The sequence below is a fragment of the Saccostrea echinata genome, unplaced genomic scaffold, assembly GCF_033153115.1.
Source record: "Saccostrea echinata isolate AGI-Se365-2 ecotype Australia unplaced genomic scaffold, CSIRO_AGI_Sech_v1 ptg000064l, whole genome shotgun sequence".
Classification (NCBI taxonomy): domain Eukaryota; kingdom Metazoa; phylum Mollusca; class Bivalvia; order Ostreida; family Ostreidae; genus Saccostrea; species Saccostrea echinata.
The window spans coordinates 558,979-577,164 of record NW_026889813.1 but is presented as its reverse complement, the minus strand read 5'-3'; the positions used below and the strand labels follow the sequence as shown (position 1 = coordinate 577,164).

The 18,186-nt window shown below is 36.2% G+C and overlaps 2 protein-coding genes across 2 annotated transcripts in view; one reads left to right on the top strand and one right to left on the bottom strand.

Annotated features, from left to right (window-relative positions):
- LOC133175911 (uncharacterized) overlaps nucleotides 1–9,900 on the bottom strand; it is a 30,864-nt gene extending 20,964 nt beyond the window's left edge. Inside the window, exon 1 of the mRNA XM_061311046.1 lies at nucleotides 9,617–9,900. Within this exon, the coding sequence (XP_061167030.1) occupies nucleotides 9,617–9,898 (282 nt within the window). The 5' untranslated portion in view covers nucleotides 9,899–9,900. The remainder of the gene's footprint in view (nucleotides 1–9,616) is intronic.
- Nucleotides 1–18,186, top strand: part of LOC133175867 (uncharacterized) — a 169,173-nt gene that overhangs the window by 69,142 nt on the left and 81,845 nt on the right. The window lies entirely within an intron of this gene.

Sequence of the window (18,186 nt, the reverse complement as noted above, 5' to 3'; positions counted from 1 at the left end):
TTTTTATTGCGTTTAAACGCAATAATTATTGCGTTTAATCGCAAAACATTGCGTTTAATCGCAATAATCATTGCGTTTAAACGCAAAAGATTGCGTTTAATCGCAATGTATATTGCGTTTAAACACAAAACACTTTGCGTTTAATCGCAATCTTTTGCGTTTAAACGCAATCTTTTGCGATTAAACGCAATAATTTTTGCGTTTAATTCCAATGACATTTTTGCGTTTAAACGCAATAATTTTTGTGATTAAACGCAATACTTTTGCGATTAAACGCAATACTTTTGCGTTTAATCGCAATAACTTTTGCGTTTAAACGCAATACTTTTGCGATTAAACGCAATACTTTTGCGTTTAAACGCAATAATTTTTGCGTTTAAACGCAATAATCTTTGCGTTCAAAGGCAATAATCTTTGTGTTTAAAGGCAGTCATTTGTATCAAACCTTGCAGAGAACAATAGACCCACGCATACTTATATCTTTTATTTCTTTCTCTTTTTACTTATTAGGAAATTGTGTGTTGTCTTTATAGAATCAGATTTCTCCGAGCAAACACTCTCTGAAAGGTAAATCACTAATAAGAATTTATAGAGGAGAAAAAAAATGTCGGGTTGTAAAAACAAAGGAACCCTAAGAACGAGACATGTCATAAGCTTATTCTCTACATTTTTAATGAAGTTTCGGTCAGTTGTTCTGCTAAAAAAAAACTGTCCCATACGTTGCAGTCACAAGTTTAAATCATGTATAAAGGGATTTTTGGAAAGGACCGAGGAAATGTTGGAATTACGTACAACATGATGAAGTATTTAGACTTCAATGTACATTCATAACCCTTCCTATGGTTGCATACAGTAAACACAAGAACATATGTGATGGATTTATATGAGGTCAAAATCAAAATCAAATGAAAACAGATTGATCGATGTGTACTACATGTATCAAATTGACAAGTGCTATTAATACCACTGAAACTTTCTCTATAAGTTGTGATACACGTAAGCAATTGATCAGAGATTTCATTAGAGAAATACCGACATCTTACGAACGAACGTAACTCGCCCTAACTTTCCGTATCTCGGTCGTTTTCCCGGGACCAGTTATTGCACCTAGTTTAAAATTAATAAATCGGAAAAATTAAGTGTATGTGTGTAATAGAGCGGACAGTATTTTAATCACTTTTTAAATGATAATTTCTCCTGGCTAATTTTCTGTAAACACTTACAATGTAATTAAAAGCGGACAAATAGAAGAAAATACGCCAAAATACCTACATGTATGACGGGTTAGGAAACACATTTGTCATGCGTCAGTGGTTATACGTATATGTGTATATACTAGTGTGCGCTGTGTTCATTTGGGGAAAGTTACGTTTTATAGCATGGATGAAATCTAAACTCATACCCTGTATAAATCCATGCAAAGGCAACAAGTTACTAGGTGATGCGCTTATATAGTGTCTTGTATGGAACGCCTTCACTGTCTTATAGCAGAACACTTTAATTGCATTGTGTCAACCTTACATTATATTGTGTCAACTCATTATGGCGTTAGAATAAAAGTTAATTATGTAATGTGAAGATATCTTACATTATTTCAACTCTTTATTACGTGAGGTTAAATGTTCATTACGTGATGTAATGATGTGTTCACATCATGGCGATTCAGTGCTAGATCAAGTCAAAAATTCTTAATTTTATGTAAAAATTCATCTGTTTTATGTCAACATATCTATTATATTATGTCAACTCTTTATTAAATGTTCCCAAAAATTCATAAATTCTCTGAAATTACCTATATTGTATCACCTTATCATTACATTATGTGAACTCTTTACTATGTGGTGCAGGTAGTTCATTACGTTATGTGAATTTATCCTTATATCAATATCAAGTCTTTATTATATGATGTCAGAATTTCATAACATAATGTGAAAAAATGGACACATATGGTCAATTCTTTACTACATTATGTTAACAATATGCTACATGATGGCGGAAATCCATTACGTGATGTGATTTTGCCGTTACGTCTCGGCAAATCATTATTACGTTATGCTATTGTATCTTTACATTGTGCCAAAGGTGCATAGCATGTTGTCAGCATATCTTATACTATTTCAACTCTTTGTGTGAAGTAAATATATCTTTATACGATTCAGAAAGTTTACTATATAAAGCTTGTTTATACCGATCTTTACACAGATTATACTCCTTCATTAGGTTATGCCGAAAGTTCACTTTATGTCACGCATGCAAAATAAAAAGGCATCTAATATAAAATTATATACTAGACCCAATTATTCCTCAATTAAATATCAAGTTTCAACTTATGTAGCATTATGTTCCCAAGGAATCTTAATTAACTGATGTAAAATTATTTTTCTTTAACGCCAAAATTCGATCACGTTAAATCTGACAATTTTCGCCCATCAAATGTTACATAAAATTTTGTTTAATGAAGTAACAAGTTTTATTTTTAATTTTGAATTGTTCTTTCATAAAAGTCTTTTCTTTCTAATCTTTCTTCAAGACATTGTCCTTAGCTTTTTATCAAATGTTAATCTTCCCTTTTTTCAATGTGCGTGCTTTCTAAAGCACGGAGATTTGGTTTAGATGGGGGGTTGGCAGATTTTAGAGATAGATATTCTAGCCCTGTAATGTTTGGAAAAAGGACTGGTTCGCCCCAATCCCTCTCCCACAGGCCCGTACGTAGTAACGGTTTCAAAGTGGGGATGGGGCAACTTCACAAAAAAATCTGACAAGCATAAAAAAAAATAAAAATAAAAATCTAAACTGACAAAAAGGGGGGGGGCAACTTTCCAAAATATTCTGACAGGCAACAAAAAGTGGGGCAGGAGGGAGCCAAACAGCATCTAAAGGTCAATTTACAACAGCAAAGTGCTATACTCAGAAAAAAGTTGGGGACAGAGCCCTCCCTGCCCCCCTCCCCACACAGGCGTTCTACGGGCCTGTCCCAGTAGCGAGAACGCAGTCGTCCACGTCCACTCTACATTCAATTGACGAAATTACGTAATCTTTCAACAACACAAATGGAAAGATAACTTCACTGAAACGTACCAAAAATTCGTTATCACGTAATGAGTATTGACATAATAAAGATGTTTTCACATTACATGCACGAATCTAGAGGGGGAGTTGGGGGGTCCGCCCCCCCCCCCCTGGAATTTACAGAGTTAATAAATGTATATACTAAACCAACTAAAAGTGACCTTGGACCCCCCCCCCCCCCCCCCGAAAACGCGGATCTGTGTAAAGGTGTTTGAAAAGTCAGGTATGAAGGTATAAAGCTTTAGAAGTCAACGATTACCCCCCCCCCCCCCCCAAAAAAAAAAAAAACGCAATAGGTTTTTCACGTTTGGGGAAGGAGTTTACGTTTTTCTGTTTTTTTTTTTTTGTTGTTTGTTTGTTTTTTTTTTTTTGCTTGTCAAGAATGTTCTAGATTGGATTTTTTTTGACTGGGGTGGACCCCTCCTGGAAAAAATTGCTGGATCCGCGCCTGCATTACATATAAAAATTCCGAGAGATACAGATTTGAAATAATGTAAACGTAATTTTACATCACGTATAATGCACTTTTGGCACCAACGTAATAAAGGGTTAACACAGTATTTAGATATTTTTACATCACATCAGAAAGAGTTAACATATATAACCTAACTATATATCCACATCATGGAATGGTGTTTTCACATCATGTAATAAAGTGTTGATATAATAGAAAGATATGTTCATATTATGTAATTAACTTTTTCACACAACGTAAAAAAGTATTGACATAACGTTAAGATATATTCACCTCGAATCATCATGCATTTGGCATAATATAAAGATACATTCACATCGTAATAATGATATGATATATAATGTAACGATACACTCACTTCAAGAAATGGACCTTTGACCTAACGATTACAGAATATACTTATGTAAAGATATTTTTACTTTACATAATGCAATTTTGACATCACGTAATAAAGAAATGAAATGATGTAAAGATACATTCATTTCAGGTAATAAAGTTTGGACACAATGTAAAAGTATTTTCACTTCACATAATGAACTTCTGCCATCAAGTTATAAAGTGTTGACATAATGGAAGAATATATTTACTTCGTGTAATATAGTATTGACATAATGTAAATATTTTTTTCCCCACTTCATAAAAAGTTGACATCACGTAAAGGTACGATCACATCATGTAATGATAAGTTGACATAATGAATGTATAGTATTATCCTATAAGGCAGTGATGGCGTTCCATAGTCTTGTATTTAAAAGTGTACATTTATGTGTTTGTAAGAGAGAGAGAGAGAGAGAGAGAGAGAGAGAGCACAATGGACAATAATTGTTGTAATGAATTATACAATGCAGCATTGTTTTCTAACGTTTCAGAAATCATGCAACCATTACAAATCAGAAAATAGTTGGCACTTCTCCGGAAAAAGTAATATTTTTAAGGTGGTCGCGCATAGATGTTTGTGTACTTGGGGAGGGAGAGGGGGTCGAAGCTCAACTAATCGAATCAAATGTCCATTTTCATTACATTTAAGTAAATACATGGAATACTACGATCCATATACTACAATCCTTATAAAAGTGGAATGGGGCAATGCATGCATATGCAATAATTTTTTTTCCATAATAAGAAACATAAGAAAGAAGGGTAGGTTTTTCTTTATGTGAAATATCACTTCAAAGAAATAAACGAGCATTCATATGATACACAGTGTCTTCTTGGATGATCTATTATGTTGCAATCTTCACTTAATGTATCTTTCGACTGTCTTTCATGATATATGTTATATCTGTATAGATATGTGGATTATAAAAGCTGCAAATTATGCATTTGGGTAGAGTCAAAGACCAGCTTCGTTTTTTAAAAGGGGGGGGGGGGACAGCCAGAGAAAAAAATTCAACTTACCTGGAAAAACCTGACAAGCAAAAAAAAAAAAAAATTCTTCTTTCGGTTCCATTTTTTTTTTTATACATTACTACATTAGCCTTATTTGACTGTACTGCAACAAGGGGGGGGGGGGGGGGGGGAGCCTTTCAATGAACATTTTCAACAGTAAAAAGTAATGTGTGGAAAAAGTGGGAGCAGGCCCCTCTGATGCTACATGTCTGTGGGTGGTGTATATTTATTAAATTTTCTTTGTACTCAAGCTATGTACCATTATGCCATTGTTTTTTTAAGCATGCATTATTCGTCAGAATACAAAATTACAAGATACACTGTATGTATACGTGAAGGGTAACTTTGACCCCGCACTCAGAGTAATTTCGACCGAAGCTTTAATGTACAGAGAAAAAAAAACTATAGTCGAAATTATAACTTGCGTCATCTCTGAGAAAAAAAAATCATAGATTGATTCAAGTGTACTGAAAAAATGATACTGTAGTTCTCAAAATGTGAATAATTTGAAGACAACAAGTGCATGACGCTGATTCACTAAGTTGTCAAGGCATGCTTCAAATGTACCTGCACACACAGGCAAATAAAAAGAACAGTTGAGTTTTCACTGATGTGTAGAAGTAGTTTCTACTGATATTTTTTTCCCATTTTTTTTTAAAACAGTCATGAATTCTTTCTGGTAAAATTAATATTGCTGCAGATTTATTTATTATTCATTAGTCGAATTAGAAACATATAATTTTCTTTTTTTTTAAAAAAAGTGGGAGGGGTTGGGGGAGCCAGAGAAAATAATCAACTTACAAGAAAAAATCTGACAAGCAAATAAACAAAAAAACAAGAAACAAAACAAAACAAAAAACAAAAAGGGGTGGGGGGTGGGGGTTTAAAGTCGAAAATCTTTTTTTCAGGGGGGGGGGGGTTCCAACTTTTTTTGGAACAAAATATTTATACATTATCATATAAAAATTGGGTCGGTAGATAGGTAATAAATTTTTTCCAGAAAATTTCAACATTCTTATTGATGGAGAAAGAAAATTCGGGAGAAAAAATTATCGTTTCCTCAGGTTAAACAAGTTTTGAGTGGGTCATTTTTACCCAGTCGGTGAGGGCAAAGAAACAATTTTTTAAAGATAGTCTAAACTAATTTGTCTGGAAATTACTCACCGAAGCAGCATTCATGTGGACAGGGGTTATTAAAGCCAATTTCTGTTCAGCTGATTTCCATTGCATTTTAATTTGTAAAAAACTGAATATTTTGAATGAAATGTGCATTAGTTTCAGTTGCTAAAACATTCTCATATATATCACGTCAGGAATGGCTATTGATTAATTCTCTACACAGATATTGTCAGAGGTGATAATTATTTGTTATTTGTATTTACATTTACAAAGTTTAGCCAGTAGCATGAACAAAAAGGCCATTGTTTTATGTTCATTTTTTAACTCTCCCTCGTCCTCTTTTTCGTAAGACAGAAACTTTGACTTTATGCTTCAAAATGAGACATTTTTCATTTTCCTTTTACATGTGTTTATCCCTTTTCAGAACCCCTTTGCTCGTTTAAATGTCCATTGAAATGTATTGTAGCGTCACGGTAGCGACTACGACAAGAAGTAGTTTTGAGGTATCCTGCGGGGATTTTATCTTTTGAAATCGCAACAACATTGAAGAATTTAATTATGCAAATGTGAATACAATGAACGATCCCCTTTTTTGGTTACGTTCGTTCGTAAGATGTTGGTATTTCTCTATTAAGAGTTTTGGGTTCTAATACATTTAAGACATTCAGGTTGTTAAGATGCCATTGTTTTATTACAATTTTCAAAAACTGCAAAATTTTGCAAAAAGACACAGAACAAATCGGATCTTCTCAAAGTTGAAGTGTCGGGTCCTAGTACATGTAATTATAAGCTTTGACTAATTCATGTTTGATTTTGAAACTACAGTATCATTGTGTTTAAATGCAAAACAAATCCTTATAAGGAAGGATTATTGCGTTTAAACACAAAGATTATTGCGTTTAATCGCAAAATTATTGCGTTTAAACGCAAAAATATTATTGCGTTTAAACGCAAAAAGTATTGCATTTAATCGCAAAAGTATTGCGTTTAAACGCAAAGTGTTTTGCGTTTAAACGCAATATACATTGCGATTAATCGCAATCTTTTGCGTTTAAACGCAATATACATTGCGATTAAACGCAATGAATCCTTAATAGGGCAATCTTTTATGAAGAAATTTATTAAAGTTAGTTATGTAAATACTGCATGTCAACTAACTCCTCAAGTGGGTGTACCCCCTCCCCAATTTCCGCTCCCCAAAATCTTCATAGTTTGTGAAATTAAATTATGCATCGTTTGTATTAAAAAGACTTCTTAGAACCGTAATTCTTCTTAAAGAATGGCTAAATCATTTTCAAATCAGTAAAGTCGCTTTATTTTATGTTTGCGCTCGAACTTACGCCTACTCATGAGTAGACGTAAAATTCTGGCCAAACTTTAGTCCGGTGTAAAAATAAGCTATTTAATGAAACGCAAATCTTTGTGCTAGTCCCGACTTTACGCCGGCGTAGCGCTACGACTGGGCGTACGACCTTTGATGAAACGGGCCCCAGATGCAGGTGATGTTGGAATATTACTACATAAATAAGGGAAGTTGACGATGGAAAAGCTAACGTCATCCTGTTTGTCATAAGTTTATTTATTATATAGCCATCATTTATCGTCTATGGTCAGAAAGACATCCAAATATGAAATAGATGTGGTAGAGACTGTAGTGTCTTTAATTTCGAGTTCACTGGGATATATTGAGTCGACATATGAATGAAAGTAACTATTGATAGATAAATCGTCGTCGATATATCTAAACCTGAGCACTTTGGCTAGGAAAAAGCAGAAATCAGTTATGTATTGAAAAATGTATATATGTGGACCCAACCTGTTAAGGAGGGAGCATGGTTTTTTTTTTTTTTTTTTTTTTTTTTTTTAGCTATCTATGACTCCACCTGATCCCCCTGTATTTCTTGGCGACCACGCTCTTAATTTTAAATTCTATTTGTTACCACAGTTAATTATTCTTTAAGGTGTCCTACATATGATTTTTTTAAAATACCCATATATAGCTACAGTTGTCAATAACCAAACCTGCATTTTGATCAAATGAATTTACATTTTCCCATATGATGTGCTTAAACGGTTGAAAAAATTCATACCCAAACATTGTTATAATGCTACGTCTAAAATCTTGTCAACCAATCACCCATAGCTCCTCATAGAATAGAAGTTGTATTGGACAGTAAAACAAATCATTGCTGACAGCCATTTATAAAACAATTACTTGATGTACGTATATATGCTTGTGTTCATTTTTGAGGGTGAAATGAACATTTACGGATTAAATAGAATTAGGCAGACCCAAAACAATAAATACATTTAACACCATCTTGTTTTCTGGACAAACTGTCTTAAGCGAGTAAGCAATGATTGCAAATGTTTTGGTATTCTCTGCTTTTCTCTGCTATTAATACTAAATAAAGGTTCCATTTAATATCTTTAGACAAATTTTACACATTCACTCAGTAGACCAAGAAATGAAGATATATTGAGGAAGGCAAGGTAGAATTTACATTATTTGTTGCCGGAAAATCGCATATTTTGACCAATATTTCAATTTACATCAATTGCATGAACTTTATCTTTCATAATTCTAAACGATATTTCCAAATGATCAGCACTTAAGTCATAGAAAGCTTGATACAAGAAAATATTTATTGCCTAATTAGGTTTTTTACACCCAAATTATGACATTTTTAATGCAAAAAGGTCACACAATAATTTACGCGCATTTATTTGCAGGTTTTTGTCTAAGAATAAGTATTATTTCAACTATTTTACATAAAATAAGATTATATCTATTGCCATGATTACATCTGGTAAAATATGATAAAGGTCAAAGTGATTAGCCTAAAAGTTACAATTAAGTGCAAAAAGATCAAATTAATTGTACCGTTGCTCAGTAAGACACACATTTACCCCCCCCCCCCCCCCGTTTTCTTTGCGATTAATATTGTGAATCATGCTGAATGAGAAGTTATGAGTAGTTATCTAAAATATACTTCTCAAAAAAAAAACAAAAAAAAAAACAAAAAAAAAAAAAAATCCTTCATATGACTTAAGTCAGGATGCAGGAGTGACATACCTGAATTCAACATGTTAAATTAAAATTGAATTATAATAAATGATTTTGAAGTTAGAGGTTCTGACCAAACTTTTCTCAAAAGTTGACGAGTGATATGCCAAAAAATTCTATGATTATCCAGTTTGATGAATTTATACTCTCTTTAGGTTGTTCGGTATAATAAAACAGTTATAAATGGGTTATCAGGAAGAATCAAATTTATGGTGTCCCGTCTTTTCAGGAGACCTTTTCCCTCGACAGAGGGAAGCACCATCAGAACGTTAGCACCATCAGAGCGTAAATATTGTCCTCCGCTCCTCGGGCAATAATTGATATAAAAATTTAAAATTAAAAAAAATCTACCGATATACTGCAGCTGGATTGAGCTCAACATGTTCCCCCTTTTTCAAAAATACAAACTATGTTGATGAACGATACACAATGTCCTATTAACAAAAAAATAAAGACTTTAATTTTGCAAAGATGAATTAAGAACTCTAAAGTCTTACCGATTCAATCTCATAGTGTCTACAACTTGAAGAGGCATTGGAAAAATTGGTCATTTTTCCATAGCGGAGATGACAAACGTGTTGACCATCGACGTTACAGATGTCAAATGCATTACAAAGGAAGTTCCTACCACAATAAAAAGCACACAGAAATATGGATCCGCTAGTCAGATTTATCTTGTTAATAACACATGCATCGGCTGTATTATCTGGAAGGAATCCTTGGTCAGCAAAATAAGTTGATATGTATTCTGAATTCGCAATCCGAAACAAGACATACATTAATTGAAGTACACGATTTAGTTTCATTTTATTTTTCAACACAACATGCAAAGTTTGTTTGATTAATGTTCACAGCACTTAATGTTGGAATTTTTTAGATTATGTATCATCGATACCAAAAGGATTTTATTCTAGACCACCCACTATATGATTATAACCAACATACATCATTTCTCTTTCTCTCTGACGTGAAAAGGCATGACTGGTAACTTAAATCCAAAGAGCTAAATAAATTGTTAATGCTATTGATCATAAATGACTGCAGACAATGGTAAATGTACCTTCCTTAACAATACCTTGCACCTTTAATGGGGAAAAACATTGAAAGTATCAATTTGAAATGGTATCAATTTCATTTTCTGTCAACGGGAAAAATATTAAAGATACATGTATACTTTTTAAGGCTTTTAACCAGAATCTTTTTTTTTTTATTGGAAATGCGTCATTCTGTATCTGCTTTATTTATCATAGTTACTGTGCATTAATAATGACTTCAGCAAACCTGACGCTGTTCTCATGAGAAATTTTAAGGAATACAAAATTTGCACCTCATTCTGTTCCAGTAATCCTGAATTTATCACTTAGAAAGAACTAACTACTTCTCTAAATTGACTCAGATATATACAGATTATGACTTTAAAAGGATATTCAATATCAAACATGAGGTAAAAATAAAATATTTCTTCATTGATGAAGTTATTTTTTTAATGCTCTTCTTCAATTTGGTAAGCTGCTACTATATACGCCTGTAAATGTGAACCCGTATATAGCAAATATGTCCCAATGGTTGTGGTACGCGAGCAGAAGTATGCATTTTACCACAATGTCCGTGACTTTTCTCTTTTATCAAAAGACCAAATCCCTTTTCATTGTTTCAGCATTTTTTTTATTTTCAATATACGCAGTTTTCTTACCCTCTATCATTTCTTTTGACCATTGGCTGTTTTATAATAACATGTACATATACTTTTGAACTTTGCATTGTTTTCAGAGATTCCTTTCAGATTGATTTAGTTTATGGCCTGTGATATCTAATAACGATGTGTGTGTGTTTTTGTCTATCGGCTGGGGCTCTACGGCTAGGAGGCGTGTCCCCCGGGTGGCGGATAGGGGATCCCTCACTTATTGAGGGGTGCACCGGATAGATTGAAGAAGGTGCCGTGGGCCAACGCAGCATAAGGGAAGGACACCCTTACAGAAAACCACTGGTACTCCAAGCTTGGGGGTTAGGCAGGAGACCGACTACCTCCTCCCGGAAAAAAAACAGTTACAGAAACAATGGACATCAAAGAGCAAAGAAGACCGGGTGAAGCGGGGACCGCCAACAGTGGCAGTAGGACGACGAGGGGTGAAAGCCGTAGGGAAGCCCAGCGTCCGACTAGATCCCTTGTGACACCCAAACAAACACTCACCATCGGACACTGGAATGTCCGAACAATGTACAGATGAGGGGATTCAGCACAGATTGCGTGAGAAATGGAAGGATACCAGATGGACATTCTTGGAATCAGTGAATGCAGATGGACAGGAGCTGGGAGGATTAGACTGGCCTAAGGCCAACCCGTCATATACAGCGGGATGAAGAATTGCATGAGGGAGGAGTCGCCATAATGATCAGTCAGCAGGCAGTGAAATCACTCATGGAATGGACACCCATCAACAAGAGAATCATAACAGCACGGTTCTATACAAAATACAGGAGAGTGTCGGTGATCCAAGCTTATGTGCCACATAATGAAAAGGAAAAGGAAGAAAAGGATCAATTCTATCAGGAACTATGGGTATCCATGGACTGTGTATAAATGAGAATGGAGAAAGACTGTGTGAATTTTGTCAGGCCAACGGACTTGTAATCACAGAAGCATTGTTCCCCCATAAAGATATCCACAAAGCAACATGGGTGTCTGCTAATCGAATAGCGAAAAACCAGATTGACCACCTTCTCATTAGTGGGCAGTGGAGATCTTCTGTTCTTGACACCAAAGTCCAGAAGGGAGCGGATGCCAACAGCGACCACTATCTAGTGAAGATCGAATCAGGCTACGCCTCAGCACACACAAGAACAAGACAAAGTTGAAACCAAGACTGGATGCACCTAAAAAACAAAGAAGTAAAAACCAAGTTCAATGACTGCGTGAGAAAGGAAATTAGAAGAACACAAGGAAGAGACTGAAGATATCGAGAAAATGTTGGAGCAGCAGAGAATGGCCTATGTGAATTCAGCAGAGGAAATACTCGGCTTCAGGAAAGGCAGAAGCAAGCCTTGGATCAGCGAAAACATCTGGAAGTTGATAGACAAAAGAAAAGCCATCAAGACAAAGATAGACAGTACAAACTCAGAAAGAGTCAAGACTTAACTCAAGGAAACTTACAGTGAGAAAGACAAAGCAGTCAAGGGGAGGTGGATGACAGAGAAAGTTGAGCGAGCACAGAAAACGGCTGAGAACGGGAGACAGAGGGAACTATACAGCATCGTAAAGCAGCTGACAAGAAAGAGTAATAGACAAACAGCAGCAGTGAAAAGCAAGGATGGGGAGCTGTTGAAGAATAAAGAAGCGAGGCTTGCCAGATGGAGGGAACACCTTGAGGAAGTGCTCAATAGGGACACTCCAGAGTCACCACCACAAGATGAGCATGAAGAGGGTAAGGAGCTAGACATTTCAATTGAGCCACCCACTACACAGGAAATAAGGGCTGCACTGAAGACGCTTCGCAATGGGAAGGCCCCTGGAGCAGATCAAATAACAGCAGAAATGCTAAAGGCAGACCTCGATCAGACCAGTCAGGAACTGAAGCACACCTATGATCAGATATGGAAGGAGGAGAAGGTGCCCAAAGAATGGACCAAGGGATTGATCTGCAAAATTCCCAAGAAAGGCAACTTACAGGACTGTAGCAACTGGAGGGGGTGGCATTGCTGCCCCTAGCTAGCAAAGCACTCAGAAGAATCATCATCAACAGAATACAGGCCGGAGTTGACCACACCCTTAGGAAAGAACAGGCAGGGTTCCGGAGAGGGAGAGGGACTGTCAATCAGATCTTCATCCTGAGGAACATCCTAGAGCAAGTCAACGAGTGGAATGCTACCCTGTACATCCATTTTGTGAATTTTGAGAAAGCGTTTGATTTGGTGCACAGAGACAGCCTTTGGGTCATCATGAAGAAATATGGAATACCCAAAAACTGATTAAGATTGTCAAAGCCCTGTATGACGATTTTCAGTGTAATTGACGACAATGAGACCACAGCCCCTTTCCCTGCGATGACCAGCGTCAAACAAGGATGCTGTATGTCAGGTTTCTTGTTCCTACTGGTGATAGACTGGGTGATGCAACAGACAGTCAGGAAGAGAGAATGGGCATTCGATGGGACTTCACCACTATGCTTGAAGACCTCGATTTTTTTGCGGATGACATTGCCCTTGTGTCATCAACAATGAACCATCTTCAGTCCAAGACAACAAAACTGGAAGAAAACTCAGCAAAAGTTGGGATGAAGCTGAATGCCAAGAAGTACAAAGTGATGAAGATAAACAGCAAGAGTGAATCCAGCCTGATAGTCTCAAAAAGTGAAGCCGAAGAGGTGGACAACTTCACTTACCGTGGCGCCAATGTCACCAAGGACGGTGGAGGTACTGCTGACATCAGGAAGAGGATAGGATTGGCCGGCGCATCCTTCAGGAGGCTAGTCAACATCTGGAAGGCCACAGACATTAGCAGAAAGATCAAAGTCTCCCTCTTCAAGAACCTGGTCCTCTCCGTATTGTTATACGGATGTGAGTCTTGGAAGCTAACCGAGACAGAGGAAAAGAGAATTGACATCTTTCAATCCAAGTGCCTCAGAAGAATTCTCAAGGTCAGATGGCAGCAGCATATCCCAAACAAGACAGTTCTGGAGATGGCAGGAGCAGAAAACATCAGTGGCGATGTGAGAAGGAGAAGATGGAATTGGATCGGCCATGTACTGAGGAAGGACATAACAGATGACTGTGTTGTGGCCCTCGGGTGGACGCCTGAGGGGAGAAGGAAGCGAGGCCGCCCCTAGACAACATGGCGGCGGATGGTGGAGATGGAACGAAATGATACGGGCAGGAAGTCATCCAACACGGCACGCCGTGCAGCCTCGGACCGGCCCCAGTGGAAGAGGGATGTTCAGGCCTTGTGTGGAGAGAATTAAGGTTAAGGTAAGGTGTGTTTTTGTTGTTGAAATGCTAGTATCAAGCAACGTACATCCCCACAATTAACAACTAAATTATATGACAAACGAGATGACTTTAGCTTTTCCATCGTCAACTTTCCTTATTTATTATGTAGTAATATTCCGCTATCACCTGCATATGGTGTTTATGTCTCCCGACTAATTCGCTACTCAAGAGTTTGCTTCGAGTACGATCAATTTTTAAAGCGAGGCAGGTTACTCACTGATAAGTTGATGTTACAGGGATTTCGACAGCATCGTTTAAAGTCAGCATTCGTATTTTTATGGTCGTTATAATGGCCTTGTTAGCAAATATAACCTATCATTGGGTCGTATTTTGTCTGACTTGTTCATACCAACTGTGAGGCCTTTGTTTTTTTTATTTTATTCACTATGGATAGTTCCGTCTACCTGATCAATACATAGGGCTCACGGCGGGTGTGACCGATCAACAGGGGATGCTGACTCCTCCTTAGCTCCGGGGCCATAAAACTTAGACGAGCTCACTTTTCATCTCAGTCTAACTTTTCTACTATTAATTCCTTTGGTAAAAGTGAGACTGAGATCAAAAGTGAGCTCGTCTAAGTTTTATGGCCCCGGAGCCTGGTCCCACCTCTGGAGTTTCAAGGGGTCCGTGTTTTATGCCCTCTTCACATATTTGCATTGTTCATGAATTTTTTGAGATCGATCACTGTTCGTTATCTTTACCTTTTTGTTTTAGAAACTCTGTGTTGGGATTGTAAAGGGGAATGTAAAATTTAAAGAGCTTTTTTTGTTGTTGTTTTACATCTTACTTTGTAAAGGAATAAATATTTAATTTAATTAGATTTATGAGGTAAAGAAGTTATGGATTCTGTTGCGGAACATTTGTTTTTGTTAAATAATTATTTTGGAAAAATAATTGCTTATGCACCATTTCTGTTTACAAAAGTTTTAATTAATATAACAAGTGTATAATTTAGCATTTGTACTTCGTTACTGGCTTTTGTTTGCGGACTGGTATTTACTAATTTAGCAATAACAATGGTGTCTGTCAATGTCTTCGCTTTTCTGCAATATTAAAGTTGTGTTAAAATATCGGACAGTTTTCAAGATATAGTAGGAATGATATATTAACAAAGAAAGTGAATTCTAATATATTAATCGGGGTGGCGAGACAAAAGTTTAATTAATTAGATGACACTAATTATCAATGGTAGGATTAGATTTCACATTTCAAAACTTAATTTTCGCTTTCACTTAAATTAATTATTACCCTTGCAATATCATTTTAGCTAGTCTAAGACTGGAATATTCCTAAGTTACAGTACTGTACACAGTTTTCTCCTCACGGCTAATTTACAAACTGCTACTAAAATTCATTCATTAATTATTCAGTGAAATTTTCAATGATCGAAGAAGATCCTACTAACTTTAACTCTGAGTGCAATTAGGAAACCTTGCCTGAAATTGTAGCAGGAGTGTTGAAGTCTTCAATGAATGGCCACAATGTTTAGCGTTTAGTTGATAATTCTATGATTGGGCTACATTATTTCAAGAGGATATTCAAACCAATTTCCAAATTGACAAGAGGCCCATGGGCTACATCGCTCACCTGAGCTCATTGGTTAGGAATAAGCAGAAATCAGTTCAGTATTGAACGGGGGAGGGGGGAGGACTTTAATTTACACTACCTCAGGATGCTTCCATATCAATATTACTAATCATGGCTTTGCCGTTCCTAAACAGAAGAATTTTTAAAGATTTTTCCCCTATGTTTTCCACCATCACGGTAGCTCATTCTGTAGAGCTCTTGCTCCGTGATCAGAAGAACGTGAGTTCGAGCCCCGGCCGCGACTGACCTAAGTTGATTAAAAATAAGAAGCAACTGTTCCTTCACCAATCGCTCGACACTTTGAAGAGAAAGTTGCGGGTCCTTCGGATGAAACCTTATTAACCGAGGCCCCATGTCACCGCAGGCGTAGGCACGATAAAGATCCCTCACTGCTCAATGGCCCTGAGTGCCGAGTAAAGGTTTAAATTTGAAGCCCTTCACCGGTATATGGTTAAGTCTCCATATGAGTGAAAAATTCTCGAATGGGAGGAAAAACAACATACAATTAATCAATCTTATGTTTTCCTATGTAAAACTCTGATCTACACTACCTGAGGATGCTTCTATGATAATATGACTAATAATGGCTTTGCTGTTTTTGAGCAGAAGATATTTAAAGATGATTCCTATATTTTTTTCTTATGCAAAACTTAATTGACCCCTGTTGTGTCCCCATGATTTGAACACACTTCATTCTACAATACCTAAGGTTGCTTTCGTATAAATATGACTAATAATGGCATAGTTGTTCTTGAGAAGATTTTAAAGATTTCCTATGTAAAAGCATTTCACGGTAGAAAAGGATTTACCAAGAGAAAGTTTCAAAAATGTAATTAACTAAGCAGTAATTAATTAACAAAGATTGCATTGAAGTCTATGGGGACAAGCGATTTTTTTTTGAAGAATAAAAATTCAAATAATAAGAATATCAATAAATACTGTGGTGGAAAGATGCATTAAAACATTGGAAATAGAATGACAATTGAAAACGATTTTTTTTTACCGGATTTGTTTTTTTTTTAAATTGATTTTTTTTTATTATTAATTTAAATTAGAGGGAGATAACCCTTACCAAAATTCAAGGTCATAAATTAGGATACATCCCAACCTTACATGCTAATAGTAAAAAAAAAATGAAAATTATGTCTAAATATACTGAGTATTAAACACCTACACATCTGTTATGAATTCAATTTCATTGAATCTGTTGCTATTAGGGATGGAAAAACCTTCACTTCTTTATTGCTGATTCAGCATCCAACTTCTTCAGCTAGCTTCTGAATGCCTGAATTTCCCAAAGCTTTGCCATATAAACCTTAAGTTTTGCTAGTCCATTCCAAGGGTTGTCGGGTCATTCCATTATTTGAGGTCTTCAGTGCGTTTTACTCAAATGCCCCTTAACCATTAAGCCTATATAAAACTATGTAAAACTTTAACCCCCTGTTGTGGCCCTGCCCTACCCCCAGGGGTCATGATTGGAACAAATTTGAATCTACACTACCTGAGGATACTTCTATTTTAATATGACTAATCATGGCTTTGCTGTTCTAGAGAAGATTTTTAAAGACATTTCCTATATATCCCTATGTAAAACTTCAACCCTCTCTTGCGGCCCTGTCCTACCCTTGGGGGTCATGATATGAACAAACCTGAATCTACAGTATGTAATGAAGTTTTTACATAAGTTTCATCTTTTCTTGCCCAGTGGTTCTTGAGAAGAAGATTTTTAAAAGATGCCACCAAATTTTCGCGAATTTTTAATTATCTCCTCTTTAAAGATGGCGCGGCACTTCCTGTGAACAAACTTAAATCCCCTTCACCCAAGGATGCTTTGTGGCAAGTTTGGTTGAAATTTGCCCAGTGGTTCTTGAGAAGAAGTCGAAAATGTGAAAAGTTTACAGACGACAGACGGACGCCGGACACTCTTTGATCAGAAAAGCTCACTTGAGCCTTCGGCTCAGGTGAGCTAAAAAATTCAAATAATTTTTTATAACCATTTTAGGAATTTAATCATAAAATAAAGTGTAAATCGTAAGAATACACCATGTGATTTGTTGCAAAAATATGACAGGTGATACAACCAGAAAACCTACGTATCAATCTTACTAATGTTTTAAAAGTTACTTGTTAAAAAAACATGTTTTTCCCTCTCTTTACGCACTTCAGAATTGATAAGAATAATCCTGGCATTGAGAGAGTTTGCAACAAGTCCAGAATTCTCAAAGCCGGATCTGCAGTTGACCGAATCATCCTCCTTCTGAGAAGGAAATTAAAGCTGTCCAAAGCCCACTGTGACAAAACCAATAGTTAAGACTAAATTTCCGAAGCTGACTTGAAAATGCAGGAAATGCAAAATCACTAAGCAAACAGGGATAAAAATGGGTTTATTTTATAACGCTACGTCTAAAAATTGCATATTTGAGAGAAAAATTTAATCTACACGTGTTACAGAAGATGGGTGTATTTGGTGTGTAATCTGCAGGAATGTACGCACACC